Below are 26,876 nucleotides of genomic sequence, written 5' to 3'. Positions count from 1 at the left end.
TCACACATTTTTTTTTAAATGCAAAAAATTCACTCAGGATGCAAATCAGTCCAAAAGAGACACAGGCTACATACAAAAATTGGAGACACAATAAAATCTTTGCTTGAACTTCTATACGTTTATAAACAGGCGTGCATACAGACAATCACACCAATATTGACAAAAGCAGCAAGAGAGTCTCACCTCCATCTAACCCACTCAAAAGGCATTTTGTTTTTTTTTTTTTGTTTTTTTTTATTTTTGTTACAGAAGGCCACTTTTAATTAAAAAAAAAAAAAAAAGGAGAGACAAATAGTCCAGCACTAGAATCCAACAGCCTGCCTAATCTTTGGACCTACTATATTTCTGGCACGACAATAAACTAAATAATAATTGGTTGTTGGTAAGTTTAACTACCAATCCTACCTGGATAAATTGTACACAAGTTAAAAAAAAAGAGCAGAAGCAGCTGTAGATGGAGCATCACGTCTATGGGCTCTGTAGCAGGTAAAAAACTAACCTCTTTTTCTCCCTGTGCTATGAAGATGTGATCCTGCGTTCACTGTTACAACAGCAAAAACCCCATTGATTGGATGGTGCAGGACTGACCCCTGAACGAAGCGATTTATTTGCTACTGGTTTCTCCCTGCCCTCCCCAACAGGACAGCTGTAAAGCAAAACAACCACCTAAATAACCCAGGTTTGCCCAAGAAGAGCACGGTTTCCTTCCTAATTTGTATTTCCCTTCCAGGAAGATTTAAGGCTCTTCGATGTTTGGATTTCAACAATGGACTAGCAACATGGAGGCCTTCAGCCGCTAACAGCTGCATGTGGTTCTATTTAGCATTTTCCATTATCATTACCAAGGTCTTACCACAGAGAATATAATACCTGAACCGTACTTTTCATCGTGGACATTCAGCATTTAACTTGAACACGCAAGTGTACACACACATACACACACACACACACACACTGCAAGGATGCACAATGATGCCTAGTGACAAAATCGTGGGCCAAGATCTGATTTTGCCAAAAGTCTGAAGGCATTTATTTATAGCTGAGATTTTGGTTTAGTCCTACCATGCGCTGTTCCACAGACACACGCATGCACTGTATGGGCACACACAATCACCCCCGGCACCGCTGCTTAGGTATAGTGACACACACATACACATAGAGTATGCAGATATATAGCCAGTCTTTTCCCCCTCTACACTGTAATCCCAAATCAAACGATTGCCCTAATTGTAACAAGTCTGGAGGCATCCCTTACAATTTTTAATGTACCCAGTACCCTTCATGCTCCATGCTCCCCAATGCTACCATTAGGCATTTTGGATGCTCTTAGGGTGGAGGACAGGGTCCACAATAGAAAATGCACACATTTCTGCATCCGACAGTAATGTTTTGTATGCACACAGAGGGAGGGATTTAAGAGAACAGGACAGCTGGGAACCTGCATGGGAATCTGACCTCAATAACGCCCCTCCCAGCTGCACATGCACTGACCCCTGCTCAGGGTTATTGCCTCGGATGTGCACTCCATCTTTTACAGAGAAATGAAATGGCCAGCGGCTGAGCAAAGAGAGGATTTTCTCACATACTCTGCCAGACAGAAAAGTGAAGGACTATTCCAATTCAGCAAGTAATTTCCTAGCCCAGAAACAAAGCTTCATCTTAACCACTTTGGGGGCATTTTCCTTGATTGGGAAGCTCAAATGCTGTATGCGAGTCCTTTGTTATGGGCGGTCTTCATAAAAACGTTAGTAATGATTAGCTTTGTTTTTTATTATAACAAAATGTACAGGAAACTTTTTTGGTCAAAACTAGCTTTCAAAGCTACCTAATCTGTTCAACATCAACCAGTCCCCTGCTTTGCCAAATGTTAATAATTAAGATTCCTTCACTTGCTCTACTTGCAGATGAAACACAAGTGGAAAGAACAACTTATTAAAAATAAAAGGTAAAGCACGTGGCCTGTTTTAGCCTTGTATAAAATAAGTTCTCTTAATTTTTGGCAGTGGTGAAGGTTGCAAAAGATTTTCAACTTTGGAAACTTTGATGCATGTAAAAGTTGCACTCATCAGACATACTCCAATCCGAATTGTACAGAGGACTGAAGCCCTGCCTGTGCAAAAGACAATGCACAGGTAGACAGCTGCACTCAAGCAGAGCCCAACTCCACCTGGATGCAGCATGCTGTCTGTCCCCCATCACTTGCAGGATTAGAGCCTAAATGTTGAAGTCTTTCCTCAGTCTTTAGGGAGATCAATACAAGTTTAGCCTGAGAAAAGTATGAGTCAAGACTTCAGGACCTGGCCCTCAACAGCCAAGAGCTATCTGAATGCATTAGCTCAGATCATGAACTCTGCATTTATAAACTGATGAGGAAAGCTTTTCTGTCCAGGGCCTAATTCCCCCAATAGTAATTCCCCATTCCCAGTAGACTGACTCAATGCCATTGATTTTCATATGGAAGATACTTTGCAGTCAACACAGTTCCCCAGCACGTACCACAATATTTGTGTATCCTGGGCAGGATTTTCAAAAACACCCAAGAGATTTAGGATTTTTTAAGAATCCCACCAACTACCCTCTTTTTTGTTTGACATCAGTTAAAAGAAGTTCATTATTATTACTTATTAATATATGTGATTGGTCTGCATTTCTTTAAAAATGAGAAACTCTGCTTTGACCGGATTTAAAGATCCTCAGCAGTCTGTGGGGTATGAAAAGCAGAAAGTAGCTACAATCACAGTGATTTCTTTGGCCACAGGATACTGTGTATTTAACCAGTTTTGAATCATGATGTAAAACATTAGTTAATTCACGCACATGGATAGAAAGCTCAGAGATGACAGGCTTGATCCTCCAAAATGTTGCACTTTGGGTCACCATTCAGACCCATGCAATGTGTGCGAAGTGGATGTAAAATGCTTTCAAAGCACATATACGCATACACAAGGAAATTTGGGAATAACAGCCTGATCTCCTTTAAACATGAGACACTATATTGGGTGACAGAAATTTTGGCTTCTTCAACAAGAGGCTAATCTCATGTTGATGTAACTCCATTGACATCTAGGAAATTACTCTCCATTTACATCTAGGGGAAGTCAGGACCATGCCTCATATTTAAAGGGTCACCTAAAAGAGCTTCCTGTTTAATAAGTATGCTTTTTAAAGACCTAGTTTGATTTTATTCCTTATTGTTTATAATTAGATGCAGTTTATCCAGCAGGTTAATTTTAGAAATTAGCTTGAAGTAAGGGACTGGAAATGACTGACATTCAGACTGTTGGTAGCTTACCTAGGGGGGTACCTGCACTTACACAGGAACTGTGAGCACAGCTAATCCAGCAAAGCTATGTCAGCACACCTGCCCAGTGGAGATGTACCTTCTACCGGCAAGAATTCTTTTCCCAGTATAGTTTAAACCAGGTCACCAAACAGAAATACACCATGGATCAAAAATGACTTTTTGCTGGTATAACTGCAGCCACACTACAGTTCCTGTGGGCAGAGCCACAACAGTTGTGGTGTGTTTTTTCCCACATTTCTAACCAATGCAGCTATGCTGAGAAAACGTTCAAGTGTAGACCAAGCCTCGGAGAATATCCTACACTGCAGATAGTGGTAGACATGTACCAAGGCTAACATACACCCTGCAAAGTCCAGAAACACAGCAATTTAAATGCCCAATCCAAAGCTCACGGAAATCAATTAAAGTGTTTTTACCAGCTTACATGAGCTTTGAAGCAGGCCCTAAATGACAGCGACAGTCTGCTCGAAAGTACTACCCAGGAAACCCATTTTGGCTATTTTCTCTGTGGTAGGATTACCAGTAACTAATATTATTCAACAACAGAAGAGGTTTCTTGTAAACTTCATATTTATTGATTTTTTTTTTTTTGGGACAACTTGATCTTCTGTATCCCAAAGTGTACAGATATATATATATATTTATATATATATTTATATATATAGCTTTCTCCATAGGGAAAACACACATATCAAAGGAGGAGAGACATTTCTAAAGTGCCCCTTGTTATACAGTACTGAACATGATTTCTAAGAAGTATTAGAATAAATCTGAAGTTTCTGAATAGGAATGACAGAGGTGAGGAGAGAAGACTTGTGGTCTGTTTTTTTTTCCCCCCAAAGAACAGAAGGAAGTTTGATGATTCAAAAAAAAAAAAAGTATCTTTGATCGCTTTGGAGAACATCAGTTAGAAGAGGGATGGTCCAAGATTTCTGGCTAACAGACTGGCTGAAGCCTGGCTAAGTGGAAGGAGCCTTTCTTGTGCTGGAGCTTATTAACATCAGTGAAAGAGGTTTCACACAGGAGATCCATCCTGTTACCATCCTCAATGGCACCATTTATACTTTAATTTGGACACAGGAGGAGAAGAAGATTCTGCGGTCAGCAAGAAGATGTGTCTGTTCAATAAAGGACTGAAGAACTCACAAGGACGTTCCCTCCCCAGCGTCAAATGAACCAGGGAGTTCTGCACCATCTACACTTTTCTTCTAGAAAATATTGTAGAAAAGTTGCCGATGTTTTTAGGAGTACCTGTTTCTACTTCAGTCTTAGTCATCCAGGGCCTCTGAGAAGAAAGACTCTCGGGACACCATCTGGGGTCAAATTTCTCAGCAAAGGAGGAGTAGGTCCACAAGCGAAAAAGCATGTGAAAGAGCAGTAAAGTTTGCATGTGCAATTACTGCCATTTTCTGCAAACATGCGTAACTATGAGTCTACCCCAGTTGGGTGCTGGTGCCTTCAAATCCCATTGCCTTCAGCTACCGCTGATGGCATGCGGTACCCTCCACAGGTCCCTAGCCAGTCATTTGTATATGCCATCATCATAACTAGAGACAAATGAGTTTGGGGGCCCAGATCTGAGTTTTCTGTCTTTTGAAAAGGGAAACACTTTTTCAGATGGGGCTCTCCAGTTTGCCTTTGTTATCCTATGGGGATGCATGAGATGAAAACAGTGAAAGCTCTTTTCTATGTTCCCCCCATATACAGGACATGAAGTTAGGCAGTTACTCCTAAAAAGGCAGACAACTCTGCCACAATGATCCAGTGCTTTCAAGCATCTCTGATGAACAGCAGCTCTCCTGCCATGTAGCTCTGATCTCCACTGAGGTCAATCAAGGCTCCAGCTCACATAAAAAAAATACAACCTTATTGAGAAAACCCCCGGATTTGTAAAAGAGAAAATAAACCTGTAGCAAATCTGTTTTCCCTACAATGCTTACAGTGCATTAGAAGTGAAAGGGAATAAATTTGTTTAAAGGTGCTTTGGGGATAGGGAATAATTCACTTTAAGATCTGTCCACTATGCTATGGAAACTGTGCTAGCAACACAGGCTGGAGTGAACACCATTTCCCATGCAAGTGCAAACAGATTTTTGTTCCCTACTGATTGTGCTCTAGACAGCCCCTCACTTCAGGCTTAGTTTTATAAACATGGGTCTCACACAATTCTTAGGAGAAATACTCTTGTCTACACTGGCAAGGGAAACTGTTCTGGACCCTACTGTCAGCAACTCCTGCCTCTTAAGTATCAAGGATAAAAGTGGACAAGAACAAAAATTGGCTAGATTTTTCAATCAAACCTATCCAACTGTACCGTTGAGAATATTATGCTGCCAGAAAGTCAATTCTAGCCGTCCTCATTCAGGGAGAAGTCCCACTGAAGTCAGTGGGAGTTCTGAGCAAGTATGGACAAAAGGATGTCTCCTACAGAAAATCTCTACTCAGAAACAGATTCAACCCATACAGTGGTCAGGAGGCTGAAGGTTGTCCTGTAACTCTGCAGAAACCGCAACCGGTCGACAAGCTCCTCACAGTCTAATCTGGGTTGGAGTCGTTTCTAGAGGAACTTGGCCTTACTGCACTTTTACTGCCCACTATGAACTGCTTCGAGCCAGTAACATGTATGGAGTGGCATATGCTAGCATATGGACCATCCTCTTGTCCTGACCCAAGCAAAATTTCCATTGGCTGCAGTGGGAGTTTTGCCTGTGTTAGGATTACAGGATCAAAGAGTGGAAAAAGGAGAACGTTAGTTGTAATACAACATGGAGAAATGGGACAAGGAACAGAAGATTCAAACAATAAACAATGAAACGTGTCTTAAACAACCTCCCAAGAGTCTGGCGAGAACCAGCCAAAAATCCTTGCATCACCAAAGGGAATGAGAACGTGGTAGGATCAGACACAGCCATCAAAAAAGATGGAACAGAAGATGGTGACTTAAGATAAGAGAGGGTTGCTCTTTAGTGCAGGTTTCACTGTATTGTGTAAAGACACACTGTGAGGTTATACATACTGATTTAATGGAATATACTGTTATCCTATACAAAACTAAATTTCATTTCTTTTTTTTTTTTTAAAGAAAAAGCTCTCAAAAGCACTCGAGCTTCGGAGCACTCCACATGCGCATTTATCCCTTTTCTAATCCGTTCGCTATCCTGCACTAAAATGTGGTCAGTTCAAGAAGGAAAAAAAAAAAATCAACTTATTTTCCATCAGCTTCCTTGTCCCAGGTTCCATTCCACCAGACCAGTGAACTATATTGCAAAGCTGCGAGCTTGAAATCACTGCCTCAGTCAAAATGCTTTTAGGAAATGGAACTGGTGTGAGGAATCCTGAAATAGAGCCGTGCAGAGAGAGTTCTGCAAAATCAATTATTGCGTTAGCAAAACAAAAATTGAAACAATACATATTTTAAACTGTTGAAATAAAAAAAAATAAGTATTATTTCAACGTAACTAAAAGCGAGTCATTTATGAAATTCCAACAAATGAAGTCCAGTTGTGTATTCTTTTTCCTTTTATTAGACAGGACAGAGAATTTCCTTAAAATGCCATAACAAGTCACAGTGATCTTAGATGGTTTTTTGAAATGTAATATGCTGAAGGGAAATACCTTTAACATTGTTTACTATAGTTGTTAGTATCATTTATTTGTACCCTGGTCCACCAAACCATCTGTCTTTAAAGTTCCTTGTTTAAAGAGTACACTCTGCCTTCTTCCTCCAAAAATGAATTTGAAGTTGTCTAATAATCCAGCAAATAATCATCCTTACCAGAAGCCTTCTTCAATGTTATATTTTTTCATGTATATATATATATATGTATATATACATATATGTAGCTATGAGCAGGTACATATATATACACACATATATATAAATATAGACTTCTATTACTTTTTTATCATTCTACGCAGTGTCTTAGTAATGAGATCAGCATTTTTTTTTATTCTACAAAGAAGCAACACATGTAAGGGGAAAATTAAAGTCTTAAGAACATCATATTCATATTTCACTGATTACACATAAAAGGAAAAAAAAATCACCATGAACAACTGTCATTAAAGTTTTCTCTGATTAGCAAAATTCAAGTGCAGAGAAGCCCTGTTTTTCATTACCACTGCCAGGTTGGATACTGAAGGGTTAAAGATGGACGTGACACTCCCAACCTCATGTGTGTTTCTCTTCCTGTTTTCACAGAGTTTCTGCACTTCTCTTCCTTGGAATCAGACGTGGTTGGAATGTATGGAGTTTCGGGACAGGCTGCCCGCCAAAGACTTTTACCAAAGGGCTTCCTGCTCTAGGCCAGCTTCAGTGTGCTCACTGGGAATGACGGCATGGTGACCATAGTTACCGGGTTTAGGACTGTTTGCCCAACTAACTGTTGATGGTGGACAACTTGGGTTCCTACAGCAGGCTTGGTCATCACCGCTGGCTGGCCTAGGTTTGTGGTTCCATTTACTTGCTGGTGAGAAATAGTGTGAGCGATATGACTCACAACCGGTTGGCTGACAGCCACGGGTTGAGGATATATGGGTAACTGCTGGCCAAGGTGGGTCATGTGATTTATGGTAGCCGGGTGCACAGTGATGTGGCCAATAGGCTGAGCAGCAGTGGTAAGTTGTACAGGGCTGGACGTGGAAGGTGCAATGTGAGCAATGTGCTTGGTCTGTGGACCCTGAATCACATGGTTGACAGTCTGTATGACTGAAGCATGGGTGGTGGCCGTGTGGGCGATAACAGTCGATTGCACTGTTGAGGCCGCCACGATGTGAGTCTGTGCAGGGACAATCGCCTGCGGCTGGACCAGTGCCTGGGTCTGGATGGGAGGTTGCGCATGGGGTGGGGTTTGTTTTTGCTGTATAGACAGGTGCTGAGGCAAAACCGCTGGGTGATGTGAAGCAGCATTTGAAGGGACGGCTTTCAGGAGCTCGGGGTGCTGGCGCTGGGTTAGTTTTGGTAATGAGTTCACTGGCCTGTCATCTTCCATGTCTTCATCAATGTTGTCTTCACCTTCTGGAAAAAACGAAAGGAAGAAGCTCCGGTAAAGAGAATGCAGAGGCTGAATCTGATCAACCAGGTTCGCACAAAAGGGAGGAATGGATTATATCAGCAAGGCAGTCACCGATTTAAAGCGTGAAGGTGCTGCACAGCCAAATTCAATGCCTCCCTTTTCTAATAGAGGCCTCACCAGCTTGTAACAGGTTGGTCTGCTTCCTGAAAAGGTGTGGGGTCAGCCAGTCCTATCTGATTAGCAGACCCAGCAGGAAAGGAGTCAAGCAGTGCCTACCAAGAACCAAGAGAGCTCAACTGGGGAAGGGAAGGGCAGTGATCCTGGAGCAGTGACAAAGGCATCTGGTCCTCAGAAGCCTTGCACTGGTGAAGGGAGTCGCTTTTGTGCTGTGTTACCTCATGAGTCTTCAACTGAATTAAACAGACTGTGCTCTGAGGGATGGATCCAAAAGAGGGTCTGGAGAGGTGTCGGTCCTTCCTGACTGAGGGTGGGGAAACAAGCCAGCAGCCTACACAATGCTGGCAATCACTGGCTCCCCCAACCCACTCAGAGCCCAGTTCCCAAAGGAGGGGTTGTACAGCAGTGCAAAACCTGCCTTTGAGAAGCGCCAAGTAAGAGTGATGCCATAAAGATGTCAAGTGAGTGAAGGAATCTGTTGACGGGGGACAAGGACAGTACTTGGTTCTCAGTTTGCAAAGGATGAACATTTCAACTTCACAGAAACCCAGGGAAAGGATGGTTGGGAAAGAAAAGGAAGTCAGGGCTACACACCCCAGATTACAGAACGGGGGCAAACCCTACATTGACAAACTTTTTTTGGTATAAACAGACCTTACTAACTGGAACTAGTGACTTCCCTGCCAAGTCATTCTGTGGGTGGCACCTCCCCTTCCACTCAGATTAGGAAGCAAACAGTGGTGGGGAAATAAGGCAATGAGATTGCCTCACCCCAGTCTGGCTTTGGAATAAGGGAAACTGCTCTAGTCACCAAATTGCTCAGTCAGTGCAGAAAAGTGGTTACCCTCTGAAACCAGGACCTTGACTTGCCTTGCTTGCTCTAAAAACAGCCATGCCACAGTGCTGGAATATCTTAGAAGATGCAGAAGCTTGAGGAAACCAGGGAAGAGCTTTCCCTTTCCTACACCCTGCTTTTACTCTTATGCTGGGTTGCTTTAAGAGATCCTTCCCTGCAGATTTTAGTGGAAGAGATGTAGGGTGACACTTCCTTTCATTGCGTTTCACTCCTAACTTCCATCAGTCTCACTTCTAAGTCTGTTGATGCTTAGATATTATGGTGATAATACAAGAACCAAAACAAAATTGGCAAACTCAGGTTTTCCCCTTCTGGCTGCTGCTGTATCACCCGCATGCAGTGTCTTGAGTGGATTGCTCAGCTCTTTGAAGGAACTGTTACATATTATTACAGGCTGTTTATCCCCACGGATCTCTGCAAAAGCATGTCACATCCATGAATTGTCTACTCTTCATACAGCAGATTGGAAGTAAGGCAAAAAGAGGGCCCCTCTTACTGATACATTTGTCGAAGGGAATGGTGTGTGTGAAAAGGCTTTGCTTCCAAAGGAATCATTTAATCTTCACTACAGGTCCTTCTCAGCCCATGTTAAAGTTCACTGAACTGTTCCAGTGCTCCGGTGACTTCTTCCTCTATCCTGCTCTCTTCTAAAGACTTTTTCCTACATAGCGGGACCTTTCCCTTACATCTGCTTCCCAGAGCCAGTCAGTTCTAACAAGCAGGGATGTGTGTCGTAAGAACTGAGGTTGGAAGGCAGGGAGCTGAATTGTTCTAAGTCTCAGGAGGATGCCTAAATTGCAGGCCTAATGTACAAACCAGCACATATAAACAGCAGTATTGTGTACTTACCTAGCACTTTTCAGGCAAAATTATTGCTGCCCCTTCTAAAGCTGGACAAGAATTACTATTGCAAAGCAACGAGCTAAGGAAAATCATTTTCAAATGAGTCCTCTGACTTTGGATACTCAAACCACATGCCTTTTGCTTGGTTTACAGAAGTGCTGTTCACAGTTCCACCCAAGTCAACAGGAGCTCCCAGGTGCAAGGAGGTTAAATTGGGCACCCAAAATCAGAGGATGGTTTTAGAATTTGGGCCTAAGTAGCTTGTCCAATGGACCAGAACTCAGGTCATCTGGCTCTTATCGCCAGGCCAGTTTGCTTCAAACCCAAGTGCTGAGTCCAACTTCCGAACACAGGACTTGGATGTACCATGCTAGCCTAGCTTTGTAAAGATTACCTACCTGTTAATATGCGTGAAAAAGTCCTATTTATTTCAATTTCCAGGTTCCTCCTGGAGAGGCCTGCAATACCTAATGCACTTTAACACAATTACAAACCAGATGGCAGGCTTGCATGCATGATACAACCCTTCAACCCTACAATGGGGAAGCTTGTCCCAGAACCACATCTGAATCCTCCAGCATCATTTACAAAACACAGCTGCTCTTGCTTTGGAAACCCCCCGTAAATGCAACAGAGGTTTTAAGCAAAGTAATGTGGATGTACCCACTTGGCAGTGAAAGTAATTTTGCTGATAGCGTTGAACTGTGCTGGGAAGAATTTAATTTAAAAAGTGCAGACCAAGCTAACATGCTGCAACTTGTTAGGTCCTGTTACAAAGCCCAAATGGGGGATGGCTTGAAAAACTTTTGTGGTGCCAAATGGAGGTTTCATCACCTCGCACCAGGTTCAGGGATCTGAGACAAAAAGTGGGGGAAAATGGTTGTTCCATATGGTTTTACTCTCAAATGTGTATGTATCTGGCAGTGGCCACGGAGGAGGTAACGGTACCTGATGCAGTCGAGGTAGATGCCTGGTCATCCTCTGGCTGAACTGTTTGCCGAATAATTCTATCGATTTCCAAGATGTCCATCCATTGGCTCAACTCGTTCTTCAGTTCTGCCAGTCGCTGCTGGGTAGCAATCTTTTCTCTTGCCAGCCGCTCCATCTCATGTTCATATTCCTTCTCCTTTCTCTTTAAAGTCTGAGGATAGGATAAAGAAAGTAACGTAAGGAGAACAAATCAAACCATGATCCAGTGTAAGCAGGACGCTCCCTTTTCCCTCTGATGGTTTTCTTTATCATTCTTTGTATGCCTTTGAAACCATACAGAAAAGGAGAGGGATTGAAGTGACTAAGAAAAGTAGAAGGTTTGCCTAGTCAATCCTATGGAAACTCTCCTGTAGTAAGAACAATGCTAATCCTCGCATATGAGTGCAGCTCCACACACGAAGTGCTTAATGGGGCACAAGTAGACCAGATGCAGGGAGGTGCAACTGCATGGATATCACTAGAATTGTACCTGCTTTTGTTACATCCAAATGGGACCCAATATATCCACAGGCCTGAGTAATAAAGCTTGAGTGCGTTTTTGTTCCTAAACCAAGGTTTAATGGGTTTTTTTCATTTTGAAATTCTTAATAGTCTTATGTCAGAATAAACAATGGTGCCTGTGCCAACATCTCTGAGCTACAGACTATCCAGTCTGGAACAAGCTCTGGCCACATTAAAGACTGCATTTCTATCTGTGAGCTGTCGAAACAGCTGCGCTCTGCTGGGACAACGGGAACCACAAAAACTTTTGAGGAAAGAGCTGAGAAGGAGATCCAGACATGGAATAATTTTCCTAAGTAGACTGAGTGAATCCAAAGTCTGGTCCTTTTTTGGAAATACTGTGAGGTGCTGCTTTGAAAAAACCATAATGAGAATAAGAACTAAAGAAAATATGCAACAACTTAGAACAAATCAAACAAATTAATTAACCAGCAGAAAACTCCAGGAGAGAAGAAGAAGAGAGAGGAGGTAGGTTCTATCTCAGAAAGGGAGGAAAATCAGAGACTATGGAAGATGTGCGACAGGAATTAGTGCAAAGTCCTCAGATTGACAGACACACCCTTATACTGAATATATCCTTATACAGGATAAATTACCATCACTAAAACATTTTGCATCTAATATCAGGACTATGGCCAAGAATTTGACGACTAGTGATTTCACATGCTTCCATGTTTCAACGTCCAACCTGTGATGCCTTAAATGGCTCTGAAGTTCAGGAAGCATTGAGCGTCCATCCTTTGAAAACCTGATCCCTTTCAAGTGTCTAATACTGGGTGCAAAACACCCCTGCCTCCAAATACCTAGTCATTTCTAAAAATCGAACCCCAAAGCCTACATAGGGCTAGAATTTCCTTGACCTCTGCTCATTCAGCAAGGGCCTGTTCAATTTCCACAGTAAAAGGAAACCTCTGTGAAAGTCAGGGTCACCTGCTGTCCCAGTGAAAATATAGGTCCAACTCCTGAAAAGAACCAGCTACTTGTGATTCTGCTAGATAAGGCGCTTACTCGTGGCGCACATCACCAGTTAACAGATTGCCACACTATTTCCTAGGAGGTGAGACAAAACATGGCCTGCAAAACTCACCTACTGATCCTTTGCTGACGCTTCCATTTCTGTATTCCTTTTGAACTGACCCAATGCCATTGAATGTACAACCCAAACTGGGGAGAATCATGCTCAAATGCAACGTAGCACAGGTGGCACTGAACCATCGAGTGTAATATGGAGAAGCAATAAAATGGGACTTATTGTGCAAGACATTTCTTCCAAATGCCCACGCCACAGCGCACAGTGCCCACAGCTGCCAGCTGGATGTAAAGCTTTCTAAAAGCACGGCTTTGAGTGTAAAGATCTGCCCTGACAGAGGAAACATCCAAACCGGCAAGTCAGCTCCATGGGTCTGGCAACTTCTCCCGCTGGATGCTCCGGAGCAACACGAAAGCATCCCAAGACACACCTGGGCAACTGTGCAGGGCTGCATGTGGGAGATGGAGAAATTCCTTACTGGCTGATGCTCATAGTATATGATCCAAAGCAACTATGAAACAAGCTAGACTGCCTCTGACTGGTGCCAAGTTAGGGTAGGAAGACAGGCTCTCTAGTGTCCAAATCCAGACAAGTACCCACCACTTCCTTTAACTCCAGAATTCAGAATCTGTCAAAATCAGGTCTTAAAGAGTCCTACAGTGAAATGACTAATGGCCAATGCACAGAAATCTCAAATAGATTCATAGATTGTTGGGGGCTGGAAGGGACCTTGCAGATCATTGGGTCCAGCCCCCGCCCCCTTCCAGGCAGTAATTTGTATCTGCTGTGTTACTGGGATCTGGGACTATCTTGCTCTGGTCTATATTCTGCTTTTGATGGGTCCACTGGAGGAACGACAGCCGCAAGGTCAGACAAGCGACACTGTAATATACAGGTCAGTGACATACTGACCAAGAGGTTATCTCACAGCAGAGATCTTTGCTTCAAAGGGACAGTGGCACACTTAAAACTCCCCCATACTATAAGATTTACATTTCAGCAGACCTTGCGAGGCAGACAGATCATATTCCACGTGGTTTACTGTACATGAGAGGAGACCGTAACAATCCAAGTTCACATCTGCTCTCAATGAACCCTGACGCTTCCTCTGCATTTCTCATAAGAGAGGTGTTTGTCCCAGAGTCCAAGTTTTCCCTTCCCTAAAGTGCTGGTGGGATTTTTGAACCAGGTGGTTGATGCTCCTTTCTTGTAAGTTAGCTGTGTATTAGGAGATGCTGTTTGCATATAGTTTGGGGCCTTCAGGATACAGAGCATGATTGCTACTAAAAACTGCTTTTTTACTATCCAAACGTTTACTTTATCTGGGAAAATCCTGGCCTATGATAGGGAAGGGTAAAAGAGTGACTGTAAATGAGAAAAAGAACAAAAAAGAATTGTGTCCAGGCTCTCTGACATAAACGCATTCAGATATGGCCAATTTAACCCAAACCCTTGAACCCGAATGTGATTAAGTTTACAGTGCTAATGAAGCATATTCCTTTCGAACAAACTAAACCCGGCTGCTGCCTTCTCTCTTTCCTCCTCTCCCTCACCCGCAGCTCTGACAACACACAGAAATTAAGAACCAAGAAGCACTGAATTTTAAATCTGATTCCTGTGGAATGTGAAAGTCAGACCCTTCCCAGCACAGCGCTTCCACCCCGCTGATTTCCTAAGTGAAATGCCAGAACACTGACTGTACGTGCGTGGCAAATGCTGACATGAAAGAGCCTCCCATAAGGACATCAGCAAATGAATCACGGAGGCAGAGCACACACAAAATACATAGAACTTAAGCTGATGAAACAGCAAAGGAGCCAGTGCAGGACCTTCACAGCGTAATTATAATGTCTAACCAACAGCATGAACCTGGATAGTCCTTTTTACTTCCCTCCCCCCATCCCAGTCTGAAGGAACTCCTTGTTCTGCTGCAAAATTGCTTTAGACCAATAGTGCTCAATCCTTTGGCCCCACGAGTGGATCTGCTGGCCGGATCAGGCCCTGCATGCCCAGTCTGTGCCCCATGCTGTCTCTGACTGGCCCGGCACGCCTGGATCTGGCCCCGTGCAGCTTTGGCTGGCCCCCGTACACCAGGATTGCACCCTGGAGCCCACACCACTCCCGTGTGGCCCTGTACACTTGCTGCCCAATTTTCAGACTCGTGGGGAGCCTTGTGGGTCAAATGACATAACGGTGGGGGCCGGACATTTCCTGTCAGCCAGGGATTGAGCACCTGCACTTTAAATCAATAGGTGTCCCTAAGCAGCTCCAAACATCAGCCTCATCTCACCTCTCCAATTAGTGTTTGAAGAGGGATCAAGGCCAAGGGCAGATGCCCAAGAGGCACCATAACAAGAAATATTTCAGGTGTGTCACTTGTGGGGTCCAGCTGATGGAGTTATGACCAGAAAAATCTGCTGCCCGAAGCCTCAATGGGAGGGGAACACGCACAGGCGGTGGGCACAGCTGCCATACCAATCCAGTGCCCAGGGAAAACCCGACTATGAACGTATGAAATTATCACCAGGTAGGCGATCAGCTTGCTGCTCCCAATGTAGCAGGGATAGGGTCATAGAGAAGAGAAACCAGTATGGAAGGAACCTTTTTACATGGTAAAAAGAAATAAGCACAGTTACAAGTATTAACTAGTTGCCCAGCTTCACCCCACTACAAAGCACTCCTAAAGTAGAAGGGATAGATCACACCGGGCATTGCAGGAGAAATACTGAAACCAAATTGGAAAAAAAAAACCCACATGCACCAGAGCACACTCACCCCAGCACAGGAAGCAAGCTCCACTCTGTCTAGGTTGTAGTAGACCCCGGTGGGGCTTAGGCAAGAGCCAGGTGCCTGGCTGATCAGACTGGAAGGGTTGTGGGAACGTACACAACGCAGAACCCCAGGCACCCCCGGCGCGTTCAGGTTAAAAGGAGAGGGGTCTCATGCCACCTCCAAGGCGAGGCAGCCATGGGATGGGGGGTACTGGATCACAGCTTTGGACATAAGCACCAAAGCCCTTGTTTGAATCTGGTTGCGAGCAACTGCATCAACCTGATTTGTACTGCCAGGACAAATTCAGCATGGGTGTAAGTGGGGGCCAGCGACTGCAATGGGGGTTGCATTTGCTTTGTGCTACAGCTGGATTTAGTCCAGTGTAAACACTCTGCAGAAAATTAACCATTTCACTCCAAAGGGAAAATTCTTTTACCCTATTTTTATTTTATTTAAACCCAGAAAATAAAAGAATCCTCTAATGCCAGAGGTTTATAATGAAACTTGCCGACAGACCTTTTGACAAGGGTAGCAAAAGAACGGGCCAAAATAATAATGTGTAGGCAGGTTGCAAGTTCTTTGAATACTATAGATTCAGATAAAAGAGGCCAGTGCTCCTGACCGTAGTTCGGCTCTGATCTCTATCTTTGGAGACCTCATTTAAATCCAGACAAGGCAACAGGAGTTTAAAATTCATGCGTTGATCCTGAAGCCCATTCTTCTGAAGCTTGTGGGTGGGTTGTTGTGGGAGCACTACAAAACTGTGCAGCACTTTATACAAATGTAGCTGTGCTCTGACTTCTATGCAGTGGAGAAGACTGGTGGGGAAGGGCAAGCTATTCTCAGATGTACAAGAGTACCTCTGCTGGAATCGTACCCCAAGCAAGGGGCAGCATCTGTGATCTCGGTAAATGGAGGAAAGGCTGGCGCTAAAATTACTCATAAACCTACAAGACCTGCCCTTCCCTATGCATAATCACTCTCCGAAGATATGTCCATGTGATTAGCTGCATGGCGGGAGGAGCGAAAGGAGAGAGCAGAGCTGATTAGCTTTCAAAAAATCGTTCCACGCAGTCTCAGGGCCCTTCCTGTGCACGTCACCAGAATCCGGGCTTGGACTGGATTTCCTTGCCTTCTGCGAGCGCAAAAATCGAGCCATAGGGGGAGCATGACACCGGGTGAGACAGGGTGGCAGCTTGGGCTTTAATTAGTTACAAACATTAATTACCAGAAGGAAAGCAACCCCCTAGCAACAGTCACCAGACACTCTCTTGGTTGCTGGCTCAGAGATCTGCTCTGATGCGGGCTGAGTAATCCCCTCCCTTGTAGCTCACATGGCTCTGGGACTGCCTCCTGCATGACGGTACTCCAGTGCCAGCCCTTCCTCCCCCTGTCCCCCGCCTTCCTCTGCTTCTTAGCTGAGCTACACGTGTCAACAGCCTGCATCCCTCCCTCTGCTGGGAAATGACTTGACTGGGTGCCAGCTCTCAACAGCTACTCACTGTAGCTACACATTCCTTTTAGGGCTTGCGCAAACCGCCCTCCCAACACGGGTGTGCCTGCGTGCACTGGGTGCTCGTGGCGGGGAAGCGTTCCCAGAGGGCACTGGCACAAGGAGCCACAGCACGGCATTTCCTGAGACGCAGGGGCCGCCTCTGAAGCCGAAAGCCCTGCGTTACGTAGGCCAGGCATCTCCCTCCGTGCGCAAGCAGGCATGTTCTCGTTGCAGCACCGCTTGCTTTTATTAGCAATTATCGGGATGCTTCCCCACCTTCATAGTGCTTCCCATCTGAGGGTCCTGCTGTTCTTACAAACACGAACGCACCTGCCTGTGCTCATCTGGAGCATCGGTGCAGCTAAAATAATATCGGAGCCTGTGCTGCGCTGCACTGCTGGCCTGCATGCATCAGAAGGCTTTCACTTCCAGCCGGACGTGGTGTCACTCCTTCCACCACTCCCTGTCTCAAGAGGCTTTGTTGAAGGAATGAACGAGCCCATGCCAGTTTGCAGCAAGGACTCCCCAGGTGTTGGGGCTGAATGCGGACATCCCCTGCCTGTTTCAGATGCTGGGCCTTGGCAGGAAGTAAGGGTGCGAGGTTCTGCTTCTCTATTAGGCAGACCCATACTACTCGGGGGCTCCGTTCTCTTCATTCCCTTCCTTGACCAGCATTGCCTCTTGATCCTTTCAGATGCAGTTGCTATGCTATGCTGTGCTGACCCCTCCATAAGTGCCTATTTTCACTCTCCCACGGTGTTGGACACTAGGCTGCCGGGTTATTCACTTGGAAAGTCACAATGGCAACCAACCCTCTCGAGCTTTGCTTGCCCATAATCCTCGACAATGCAGGGCATCTTTAGAGGCTCCTTCCAGTCCCTTAAACCACCTTTGCTAAACCAGGAACTTATTGCAGTGCACAGATCACCAAGCAGCCTGGCCAGGAGCCACTGCTGCACCACAAGTGAACAATTATAACCTACAGCAATTCCCTTTGTTTATAAATAGGATACAATATGCATGCTCTCATCTCACCTGTCTCTTAGTTCTGCGGCTGAGTCAGCAAACCAGACTAGAACTGAGAGAATAAGAAAACTATACCGCCATCAAACTGCTGAAAACGAACATGAAATGATGACTGCAAGACAAATGATTAAGCTGCAAGACAAAAAGGGAATTCATACAAATATCTTTGGAGGTCTCATGTTTCATTAAATCAGCCACGTGCTGACCTGGGACAGTCGTAGGTTTTTAACAACTGTCTGACCCATTTTCCCAACTAGGAATGGTTAGGAAAGACAAAAAGGTTAAGACTCTGATAAGTTTTCAAGCACTGGTAACTGGGATAAAGATTATGCTGTCTGCCAAGGTCTGGAGAGATGCACATTCTCCAAGTCTGACCCAAGCCTGATAGCCTGAACAGTTAAACCTTTGCCTCTAGCAACTCCCCCTTCAAAGGGTCATTTCCTCCCTTCATACTATCCTGCTGCTTTGTTAGGATATGGTCACAGATGGAGCTTCCTGTCCTGAAGCAGAGACGTGCTGTATGTGCAGAACTTTCCTTGCAAGTTTAAGCTGATCCCCCCCCGGCCTGGGTTCAGATAAAAAGCCTACTCTGATGGCATCCACTGCATTGCTGCCTAAGAGCCATTCTTTTCCCTCAGCAAACATATGCAAGGTGGCAGACTGAGTATGGAGTGGGACAGGCAAACAAAAAAAAACCCCATGAACCACCACACTGGTTAGCTCACAGATGTCCCTTGCAGTGTCTGTTGAACCCTCCCAGCTGTATTATTTTCCCTTTATGACTAGGGAAACTATGGTGGAGAGGCTAAGTGCCAATGCCAGAGCAGGGCTTGAAATTCAGGAGTCCTGTCTCCCAGTCTAGTGCTCAGATCATTAAGTTGTCTCTTCCCTCTTCCCCCTTCCACCTGACTTCTGATTTTCTGACAGAAGTTTATGCATGCGTGCCTCTGACACCTGGTTTACCATAGCATGAGGATCTGGCCCAAGCTACAGACTTGTTATTTCCTCCTAGGAATTATCTCTTTATTGTTCTGCATCATCTGTCTACCTGAGGACCAGACAGGAGTCCACTGGACTCAGCAAAACGGAGGCAGTTACTTCTCCGTTAGGAAGGAGTGAGAAATAATGACTAGACATTATAACCACGTAGCTCCCATGGCAGTGAGAGAAGCCAAAAAATAGGCCACGGGGTTCATTGTTGCTTTGGGTGTTTTAAACACCAGTGCACAGGACGGTACCGTGCGCAGCTGAAGTCCCTCACAGGCGGGTGATATCTGAAACACACAAAGGCCCCAAATCCACAGTGACACAAAATTAGCCAAAAATTCCTTCCACCTATCAAGCAGCCAAAAAGAGCCCGGCGGCACTAGATCATCAGTGGATTCATTTTTCATCTGTAGAGCTCCCTTCCCCCAGAGTGACAGAACAAGCACTTGCAGAGAGATAATGCATGCTCAAGGACAGTCGTGGCTGTGCTGAAGGAATCCAAGGTTAGTGATCTACGGCTTGTATTTACTACTAGAGCACTGACACTACAGTTATGCATTGTTACTACAATGCCTTAGTTTTTCTAGTTTATCATTTTTCACCCTAAAAAAAAAATAAAGACCTTTGGTTGGGATTTTATACAAACCTTTGGCCTAGTAACTATTGGGGAAGAGGTGATGGAGATTTTCATCTCATTCCTCCGGGTTTTTTGTTGTCTAAGAACAACAAAAAGTATAACACAGGGGTTTTCTCACAGGCTGCATCCAGATGAGCGCAGACCAGCAACTGTGCTGGCCCCAGCAGCCTTACCCGAGGTCCTGGGGGCCTCCCGAGGCTACAGCTGCGGTAGGAAGCTTGGCCAGCAGCCGGAGCACAGCTCCAGCCAGCCAGGCTCCCGTTTTGGGCAGCACGTTGCCACCACATGTGCCACTCTGCTTTTGGTTTTTTTTGGCATCTTTTTTTTTTGACCCCTCAAGGCAGCAATGTGGAAACGCCTGCATTCGTGGTGCGTAGCGCCATAGTCCTACACTGCATGTCCAAGCTCATCTGGACACGGCCTCACTGTTCAAGTACACGAGTGTGGGTTTTTTGGGCTCAGACTGACTTTCTCCACAACATGCTAAGTAGGCAGTGAGGAAGCAAGCCATGTGCATGTCCAGGAAGAGTGTTAAAAATTGCACTGCTGAACACATGCAGCATCCATGACCTCATGTAACAGTATGCCTAATGAAATACTTCAGGTAGGTACTCAGAGATCTTTATATCCAATTAATGCAACTCATTCTCCGGGGACCATCTGTGCTTCATAGTGACTGTCCCAAGTGCTTTCCGTACCTGGTCTGCAACCCTACCACAGTTATGTTTAGGAGAGGACACAGTAGTGAAGTAGGTTTGCAATTTACAGCCAAAAAAATCTAGAGTTTGATCCTGATTCAGGCACTATTCCTTGGCCTTGGGTAAGTCATTTAAATGATGTGTGCCCCCGTTTCTCCATCTGTAAAACAGCAAATCCTTTCCTACCTCAGACTGTTGTAAGGATCACTTGGTTTTTGGATCTTGTAAACGACTATAAAAATATCATGTGTTACTATCATATCACAGTATTTGCTGGTAACAGCACAAGGGGCTTGTGTTATTTTGGTCATTCCCGGAGACAGCCGTGGGATTGTGCTGAGCTGACAGGGAGGAAGCAGAGTGAGGTTTTACTGGCCTCTGGAATAGGCAACTCTAGAAACAAGGTAGTCATTTGGTAGCAAGCACCACTGTAATTAACTCATCACAGCTCATGTTCAGTTCAAAAAACTTGTGGTTCTGATGTTCTGAAACCAAAAGAAGATTTGAGACTAAATCCAGATGCTTACATGGAAGCATCTAATGGGCCCAGCTCCATCAGCGCACAGCACCTGCTTTACATTTTGCACAATCCACAGGACACCAAAGGTCCAGAGATACCGTACAAGGCTCTATCTAACTACTGTGCCGTGATACCCGAGATGACTCTAAACAAACTAGTTTGGGCACTGAAATATTAGCTACATCAGCCTGGCAGACTGTCTGGGCTAATATAGTACATCTCTCGGTAGGGCTAATTAGCCTAGGTAAAGCACCATGCTAACGTGGCTCTATTGCTTCTGATAATCAAGCTAGCCTGGGTTTCTTTGAGCACCACTTCACGGTGCCATGTGGACCTGTTCCCCAAACCCAGCTGAGTGTGACTTGATCTCAGATGCAGCCTGTCATTGGCAGAGGCTGCAAGCTGATTTTCGCCAGCCCAGCAAACCCACCATCTCCCACGGCTGTTGTTTTCTAAGAGGAGGATTCCAGTGAAAACCCCTGTCCTTACGTCTGTTCAAATTTATGATCACAATTCTTTTTTTAAAATGTCAAGAATTTCAAAGTATCGGTTGCCAAGGCAACTGTTACTCCACAGTGCAAGGGGGCTGCCGTGACAGCCACAACTTGGAATTTCTAGATTTTTCTGCATGGAAAAATCTCAAACAAAGCCTCCCCGCGTGGGAGTTCACACACACCAGCCCTGACACTGCAGCTACAGGAGGCATGGATCCTACTTCGTGATTTTCACTTTCAAGCACCTGTGCCTTTAGTCCTTTGGAGATTTTTGCACATGGGCTGCTGGCTCTGATGAGAAACAGGTGAGCATGCCTCCGAAAACCTCTTTGCTTTCTAAGTTAAATGCTAAGCTGCATAAGAGGCTAAGTAGCAGGAGCTGAGCAACACCAGTGAGTCAGGAATGGGGCTGGAAGAGCCTGAACTCCTCTGAGATCAGGAGGTTTTTCCATCTCCCAAATGGAAGAAAATAAGAAAGATGAACATAATGTGGGGAGGGCGAGGCTGTAGTTAGAAAGCACATGACCCCATCCAGCCCTCAACCGTGCTATGTGCACACAATCAGTTACCAAAAGGTAAGTGATGAAAGTAGGTAAGTTGCCTCATTTACTGTGGGGTAAAAATGAGCACACTGGGAGTTACTGTGGAGTAGCCAATGTGCTGTTCACACTGCAGCTTACCTCACGGTAGCTTGTTCATGTACCCATCCCCTTAAGCAATTGCCTAACTTTGAATACATAATGCATAGTCCCACTAGGAATACATGTGTGTGCTGAAAATAAAGTACATGCTTTAATGCTTTCCTGAAGGCCTCAAAGGAGTGGAAAGACTGGATCCTAACTCTCTGGAGCCAATTGCCAAATTCCTTGTGCTGTCATTTACATTACAGGTGCATTTACAAAGCACGTAACAAAAATACTACCAATCGCCGTGTCCAGGCAAGCCAGGGGTATATGGTTTGTGGCACTATAAACTGCATACGGAGAATGTTAAAACAAGCCCCATGCTGCAAATTTGCACCATGGGGGCAAAATTTGCTACCCGTAAATCCTGGTAGCAAAACAAACAAACAAAAAATGCTGGGAAAATGTGGCACAGCGCACGTGACAGGAGTGTGCGCCCAAAGACATGGAGTCCTCCAGGGAGATGCTCTCGCTGTCAGCCAGAGCATCTAACCTCCTTCAGTTGTGCCCCAGCTCCTCCAGCACAGCATGAGCCAGGAGGAGCTGGGCACAGGCAATCTGCCCAAAGTAGAACAATCTGTCCCTCCACAAAGTGAACGTGCAGGGGCATGTGCTGTAGCAAAAAGTAGCAGCACAAATTTGTGCCTCTACTATTTTTGCTGCTACAAGCGCACATCTGGACACAGCCTATGGGGTTAGGGCAGACTCCTGATGGGGTCAAATGCTATAGGTGGAAGGGACAACAAAAGGTACCAGGGCAGTGGTGAGTGGGCTCTGTACATGCTGGATTTCAATGGGCATCAACAAATCAAAACCCAAACGACAGTTTCTCTTTCCTGCTTCCCACGAGAACCTGCTTCTCCTCCTTGGCATGCAGCAGGCAGTTTCAGAGCCACCTTCGCTCACATGGATTATTAAGCAAAAACAGCACAGCGTTAATGGCAGCAAATACAAAACGCAATGCAAGTCGTAACATTTTGCCCCTTTGTGTTCGCTCTTCCTATTGTTTCGAAGCCGCTAATATGGCCCTTAGTGCATCCTGCCTGCCACTATTTGGTAAACAAACTAGAAACAAACTGCTGCTGTCTTTCCACAGCAACAGCCATTTGTCACTGTACAAATATTTCCATTTTATAGCCGGCTGTAATTAAATTGCTTATTCTCACGTCTGGTGGAAAATAATGCCCCAACACTTCCTCCCTCCTTTGCCTCCAAAATACTCCTAGCCATGCACTTGGCATCTGAGAGGTTTAAAAGGTCTTATTAAAAAGCTCCGCTTATAAACATCATATTAGCAATCTAAAACACACTTTCAATTACGAGCTTTTCCAAGAACACATTTCAGCTGCCGGGCTACATATATTACTAGGCATCCACCCATTAAGAATCCCGCCATCAGAAAAATGATCCTGAAAGTGATTTATGGATTTTCAGCCTGGTCTTGCAGCTCTTTACTACCAGCCGCACCACTGCACCAAATCTGGAGTTCCTCGGTCAGCTTTTACTCTCCCGTGGAATCAGATGGAGAGGGAAAATCCCTGTAGCTTTTTCTATAGGGGATTTCTGAAGGGCTCTTTTGAACTGTGCTGCAGGACTTCATATAGACTTCTATCCTTGCTGGAGAAGACTGTGAGACTAAAAACACCCAGAGTGCCATGGAAAAGAAACACTTCGTCAGAGCTGCCATAGCACATCAGGCCTATGCTTCAGCTGGTCTAATATTTTGCCTCCAACATGGATCATAACAAGACACTTCAGAAGCAAATGCAAAAAACGACTCTGTAGACAGATGTTGGATAATCTGTTCCCCATGAACCTAGTCAGAGACTTGTTTAATCTCTGAAGCATGAGGTTATATATTTTGAAATACTGAGCATTAACTATAACAGCTCTTGATAGTCTTGTTAGCCATGTAAATGTCTAATCCCTCTTTGAATCTTGCTCAGTAATGAAGTACTACGGATTTTAGAGGAATTTCTACAGAACGGCCCTGCATTTCCATAGAAATCACCTCTATTAAATTCTATAGGAGTTTTTCCACATGGATGAAAGACTGCCCAACTAAGCTGAGACTGGCATAAAGGGTTTGTTCTCTAAGTCTTTGGTCATTCAAGTAACCTTCATCAGATCATTATGGACTACTTACATGAGCAAGGGTTATAGCATCAAGCCCCTGGTCCTTACACAAGGCATCTACTGTTAGCACTTAGGTCAGTAGCTTCGTTTAGATCCCATGGACACCAAAAGGAGCAGAATCAGGCCCCTTAGTCTATGAATACCAAAGACTGAAGTAAAGAGTTCAGCGCCTGGCAGGAATGGACCCAGCAGCAGAGGTAAGAGTTGTATTTCATATTCTGTGTGTGTGAAACCTCCAGCTGGTTTCCAAGGGAACAAAAACTCGGGTTTCTATGGCAACTGCTTCATTCGGCTGGCTTTTACAGATGAAATCTCCCAGCGGTGGCAGCATAGGTTCCTGCTTTCTTTAGCCTCCTGCCATAGATTGGAAAATACAGGTCTCTGCACAACTATGTCATCATCATGCAAAGAAAAAAAAAACCTTTCAAAGTAACCTCTTTGCTGATGCAGATTTCAGTGTGTAGGGAAAGAAACACACACACGCGCACACATACACACACTATTGCAGGTGCACACTATTAAATTCACCCACACAGAGCTACACCCAACAAGTCAGATGACAGCATATTTTACACAGGTGTCTCTGGGAGTTTTGACAAAACAAAAACTGGAAGCCGTGTTCTCCCTAGGGATACTAAGAAATGATTAAGGGCTGATCCAAAGTCTAAAGTAGTTAATGTAAAGACTCACAGTAGCTGCAACCTGCTTTGGTGGCTTGTGTTAAATGACTTTTGGGTCCTACATGGTTCTATGAAACTGCTACCACCAGCACTAAGGGTCCCAGTTTTAACAGAGATGTCAGACTGACTGAGACCCAGAGACCGAATGCCTTGCTCATGCTGCCCAAGTGTGAACATCGCCACAAACAGCCTTCCCTGCACTAATGAACCTCGCTCTTTTTCCAAATGGCTGTGTCTGGAGGTATGCTCCATGGTTCCTCAGCCTGAGATGCTCTAGGCTTCTTTCCCAGCCACCTATGTCAATTGTGAGAGGCTTTTTCTGTTCCCTTGGGCAAACCACAACCAGGGAAAGGAGGACCGTAAGTGACCTAACTGACCTTGCCTGTATCCTCACTGCAAAGTAGGCGGGTTCTAACCTCAGCAAAAGCACAGCTGGGTTTTAACTCATCCCCCTGCTATGCAAGCAAGGTACAAATGAATATGTGCTTGAGGGTCTGTATACAGGAGCATAAGCTAAGACTGCAGGGAAGTCATATGCATGATGGGTCACTATGTGGGAAGTCTGTGCTACTAGTCTTCAGGTGGGGACTTCAGCCTCCCTGGCTGTCAAGCAGCATTTTAACACTAAAATACACATATAACGTATATGAAAAATAGGAGGGGCTAAAGAGCCCTGCTGCCTGTCCATCTCTCACCTATTCTATCAGTACTCCTTTGCAGCAAAATCATTTTATTTTACATCAATAGCCATTCTTCCAGCTACCTATCAGATCCTTTACAGAAGAATAAACAACCTGTTATGGGACTATGGACAAAAGGGGTGTGGGTCTATCTACAAATCATAAAAATCTAACTTGCCATGTGTTAAGTGACTTTATGACATAGTTTTTCCACTTGCTTAACACTGGACACGGAAGGCAGCCAAAGAGGTTGGTTATATTCTAGGAGGTGACTTCACCCTCACACAGATGCAGCAAGCATGGTGTTTTCAGAAAAGGACCTGCCCTGTCTACGACTGGCTAAAGAACAAGCTCTGGCAAGGAGACTCCAGCTTGTGATTTCAGTACATTTCTGGCACATCTGCTCCTGTTTTACAGAAATTCCACACTGCAGAAATGCAAGCTGACAGGCTCTTGGGAACTAGAGTGGGAGAAAAGAGAATGGGGAACATTTTCAAAATGGGGTGAAATAACCTGGGAGCCTAAGTCCTGTTGTCAAAAGTAACTGAGACACGTAGTAATCTGAGGCAGCTACTAAACTCTAAAGAATGTAGGCTCCTAAGTCACACAAGTGTTTTTAAAAAGCTTACCCCAAATCAAAAATACAGATCAGCTGAGAAAGATAACGATGCACCCAGATCCCAGGATCATTTCCGTGCCCTCGCTGCAACAGAGTAAAACTCAAGCAGAGTCCTCTCTCTCCCACTGTGGTGACTTAGTGCTGCAGTGATCAATTCCAGAGCATCCTAGAGACTAATCTCTTAACAGCAGTTGACAGCCAGACTTTCTGATGGTGCTGGGGCACCTAATTAAGGACAATGCCCATAGATTAACAAAAATATGTCAGTTACCAAGAAACACAACGTGAGTTAGAGACAAACAGATGAGGTATCTTTCCCAGTTAAGAGCTTGAATGGAAAATTTAATTATGCTTTTTTTAAAAGCATTTTCCACTCAAATATAAGTGGCTTGGACTTTCGGGAAGATATACACAGTAAATGTTGGTCTTCCTAATGCCATGGAAGAATGTGGGAGATAATGGTGCTCATATGTTAAGAATTGGGTCCCCAAAATGGAAATGTATGAAGAGAACCAAACCTCTGCCCAATAGTTAGCACCCAACTATAATTTAGTTTATACAATGTGGTAGGTCAAACAGCATCTAGAGATGAGGAGCCCCAGCATGGTCTCTACCTGATACCCTTACTATTAGCATCCACCGGCTAGACGTAAAACACCATAGGCCATGTTTTCATCAACAAGCTGTATACTGGATGTGCCTGCATTATTTGTCAGGGTCATATTGTTGGTAG

At 44.6% G+C, this 26,876-nt stretch overlaps 1 protein-coding gene across 3 annotated transcripts in view; it reads right to left on the bottom strand.

Annotated features, from left to right (window-relative positions):
• The window catches only part of MNT (MAX network transcriptional repressor), a 65,132-nt gene continuing 38,256 nt past the window's right edge, over window positions 1-26,876 (bottom strand). For all 3 annotated transcript variants that reach the window (XM_090025857.1, XM_090025858.1, XM_090025859.1), the window contains 2 exons: window positions 11,144-11,336; window positions 1-8,321 (listed from right to left, as the gene is read on the bottom strand). In XM_090025857.1, coding sequence (XP_089881983.1) covers window positions 7,606-8,321; window positions 11,144-11,336 — 909 coding nt within the window. In that variant the 3' untranslated portion in view covers window positions 1-7,605. The remainder of the gene's footprint in view (window positions 8,322-11,143; window positions 11,337-26,876) is intronic.

This window comes from Crocodylus siamensis, chromosome 13 (genome assembly GCF_052110815.1).
Source record: "Crocodylus siamensis isolate JL-2025a chromosome 13, ASM5211081v1, whole genome shotgun sequence".
Lineage (NCBI taxonomy): Eukaryota > Metazoa > Chordata > Crocodylia > Crocodylidae > Crocodylus > Crocodylus siamensis.
Note: the sequence above shows the minus strand (reverse complement) of the source record. Positions and strands in the feature narration are given on the sequence as shown.